We start from the raw sequence: 2899 nt of genomic DNA on the forward strand, positions 1-2899 counted from the left end.
AATGAAAAAATAGTTTTTTAAAAAAAAAAAAAAAAAAAAAAAACCTATCAATGAGATAACTGCACACTTGGAACCCTAGTGGAGTATTTGAGATTTTTATGATTATTGTTAGCTTTTTAGGTGTGCTAATGGTATCATAGTGAATTTTTTAAAAAGAAGGTTAATTTCTAATGATACAAATTGAGGTTAAGGTGGCTGAATCCCACTTGGCTGGCTGTGTGGTTTCAGTCCTGGACCCAGTCACTTGAAAATCATGTTGGGTATATGTGCATGTGTGCCCAAAATCCTGAGAGGAAAAGGGATTGCAGCATGGCCACCTCCCCATGGGGGGTGCTTTCTCACTTTCCCTCTCTCTTTCTCTCTCTCTCTAGCAAGCACACATGCTCTACAACAAAACTTAAAAAAAAAAAAAAAGAGAGAGAAAAAAGAAAACAGTTACTTGTACTGCCAGAGACAGACAGAGAGGAAGAGATAGGAAGGAAGCACCCACTCTGTTTATTTTTCTGAATGTTATATTTAGCAAATGTTGATGGGGAAAAAAACAAAAAAAAACAAAAAAAAAACACCCTACTATGGCTTCCTTTGCCCTCAAAATAAAACCTAAACCCTTTAAAGTGGCTTTAGGACCTATGTGATACGACCACTGTCTACTTCAGTTTTATTTCTTGCTCTTCTCTATTCTAAGATTCAAAAATGCTATGTCATCGAGAACCTTCAATACTCTATACATTTTCCCCCTGCTTCAAATACTCAAATTTACACTCCCCAACTCACTCCTTATTTTCACGTCCCAATTCAGTATTAGGGTTCAGCTCTCTGTGCCCCCTGTAAGCTCTGCAGGGCTGTATCTGCCTGTTTTGCACACATGGTACCTACCACCTAGAAGTCTTTCAGTAGAAACCAAGTGAGTGAAGATTTGAATAAACGATCAAATATTTTGAACCACACATTGCTTCACTAACTTACCTCTCTGCAGAGATTTCTAAGATCAGCTCCAGAGAAAAAACAGGTCTCTGCTGCTAGGTCTTCTAAGGAAACATCGGGCCCTATTGGCATAGGTTTTGTACAGACTCTTAAAATAGAAAGCCTGCCCTGGAACAAAATTTAAAACAACATATTCATACTCTTACAACATGTAAGTTTGATGCAAAGATACATTAAAATATTTTGAGTTATCTCTCATATCACAGATAAACTACATATTCACTTGAGAATCAAATAATTTTTTTTTGAGAGAGATTTTTGCAATAAGGTGTGTGTACTCACCAGAAAGAGACAGAAAGCGAGAAATCACCCCCCAGGGGGGATGGCTACGCTGTAATCCCTTCTCCTCCATTTTCCTCTCGGGATCTTGGACACGCACGCACACACACACCCGGCGTGAGTTTAAGCCACCGGGTCCGGGACTCGAACCACGGTCAACTACATGGGAGTTCAGCGACATAGCCATTATGCTAACTGCTGGTCCCAATAATAAAATTTTTTTAAAGTCACTTTTTGCTTCTGAAGGGTAAGAAAGATTAAGCTGCGCTGGCCCGACGGCCCAGTGTTAAGGGAGGGAGATCCCATGTGGCATATTGGACTGTTTCAGTCTCAGACCCAGAAGCCTAAGAAATATGCCAGGTGCACGTGTGTGCATTCCAGAAATCCCGACAAGATGGAGAAATGGAGGACAAGGGATGTGGCATGACCATGCCCCCACTGCAGGCTGCTTTCTCACCTTCCTTCTCTGTCTCTGGCGAGTATATGTACCACCTGGCAAATTAAAAAAAAAATTATATCATCAGTGGCCACATGGCAACGGCAAAAATAATATCATGATGGGCCAGTAAGTGGCATGGTGGTTAAGGGCACTGAACTTACTCTGTGCAAACCACAGTTCAAATCCCAGACCTCGAGGCTTACTTTCTCACTTTCCCTCTGTCTCTCTCTTTCTCTCTCTCTCTCATTCTGTCTCTCTCTGGTCAAATTCAAATAAATAAAAAAGTTAAATAGAATAATTCTTTTTTTTTCTTTCTTTTTTTTTTCCTCTTTTTTTTTTTTTTTTTTAGAGGTTTTTGCTATAGGGTGCGTGCACTTGCCAGAAAGACAGAGAAAGCGAAAAATCACTCCCCAGGGTGGATGGCCATGCCGCAATCTCTTCTCCTCCATTCTCCTCTCGGGATCTTGGGCATGCACGCACACGCTCCTGGCATGTGTAGCTAATTTTAAAAACAGCCAACCAGGGTCAGCATATGGTGTAACAGTTACCTCGCTGGACTCCCACATGGCCAACCGGGATTCAGTCTCAGTCCAGGTGCCTTGAAAATCATGCCAGGCACCTGTGCATGTGTCCCCAAGATCCTGGGAAGAGAATGGAGGAGAAGGAACTGTGGCATGGCCATCCTGCTCTGGGGATGATTTCTCGCTTTCTCTCTCAGTGTCTGTTTCTCTCCGGCGAATGCATGTGCCCTAAGGCAAAAACCTTTTAAAAAAATTAAAAAATAAAAAAACAAAAACAGCCAACTGCACACATATCTTTAAAAGACAGTATTTGTACTCTTTGGGTACAAAATAGAGTTTTTAAGACATGGTTTTAGAAGCGAATAATGAATTATCAGACAAAATTTAAAAGTATACACTAATAACATTTTTTTTTTCACTTATTCATAATTTGGCAAAAGCTCAAGGAAGAACAAAATTCATTCTCTGTATCTCTCCCAGTCATGGCTCTGGATATGAAGGGCAAAGGATTTACTGACTGACCGTGGATACCTAACACAATCTCTGTAATCAGATTTCTTTACTGTAACATAAGGATGCTGGCCCACATAATCCAAAATGCTTTCAATTTTTTTTTAACACTTTAGGATTTCTCCATTCTAGCTTCAAAGCACTGTCAAGTAGACTCAACAGACTC

At 40.4% G+C, this 2899-nt stretch overlaps 1 protein-coding gene across 1 annotated transcript in view; it reads right to left on the bottom strand.

Annotated features, from left to right (window-relative positions):
* The window catches only part of AFG2B (AAA ATPase AFG2B), a 22176-nt gene that overhangs the window by 2221 nt on the left and 17056 nt on the right, over positions 1-2899 (bottom strand). The window contains exon 8 of the mRNA XM_014585097.2: positions 967-1092. Coding sequence (XP_014440583.1) covers positions 967-1092 — 126 coding nt within the window. The remainder of the gene's footprint in view (positions 1-966; positions 1093-2899) is intronic.

This window comes from Tupaia chinensis, unplaced genomic scaffold (assembly GCF_000334495.1).
Source record: "Tupaia chinensis unplaced genomic scaffold, TupChi_1.0 Scaffold148874_1, whole genome shotgun sequence".
NCBI classification, from domain to species: domain Eukaryota; kingdom Metazoa; phylum Chordata; class Mammalia; order Scandentia; family Tupaiidae; genus Tupaia; species Tupaia belangeri.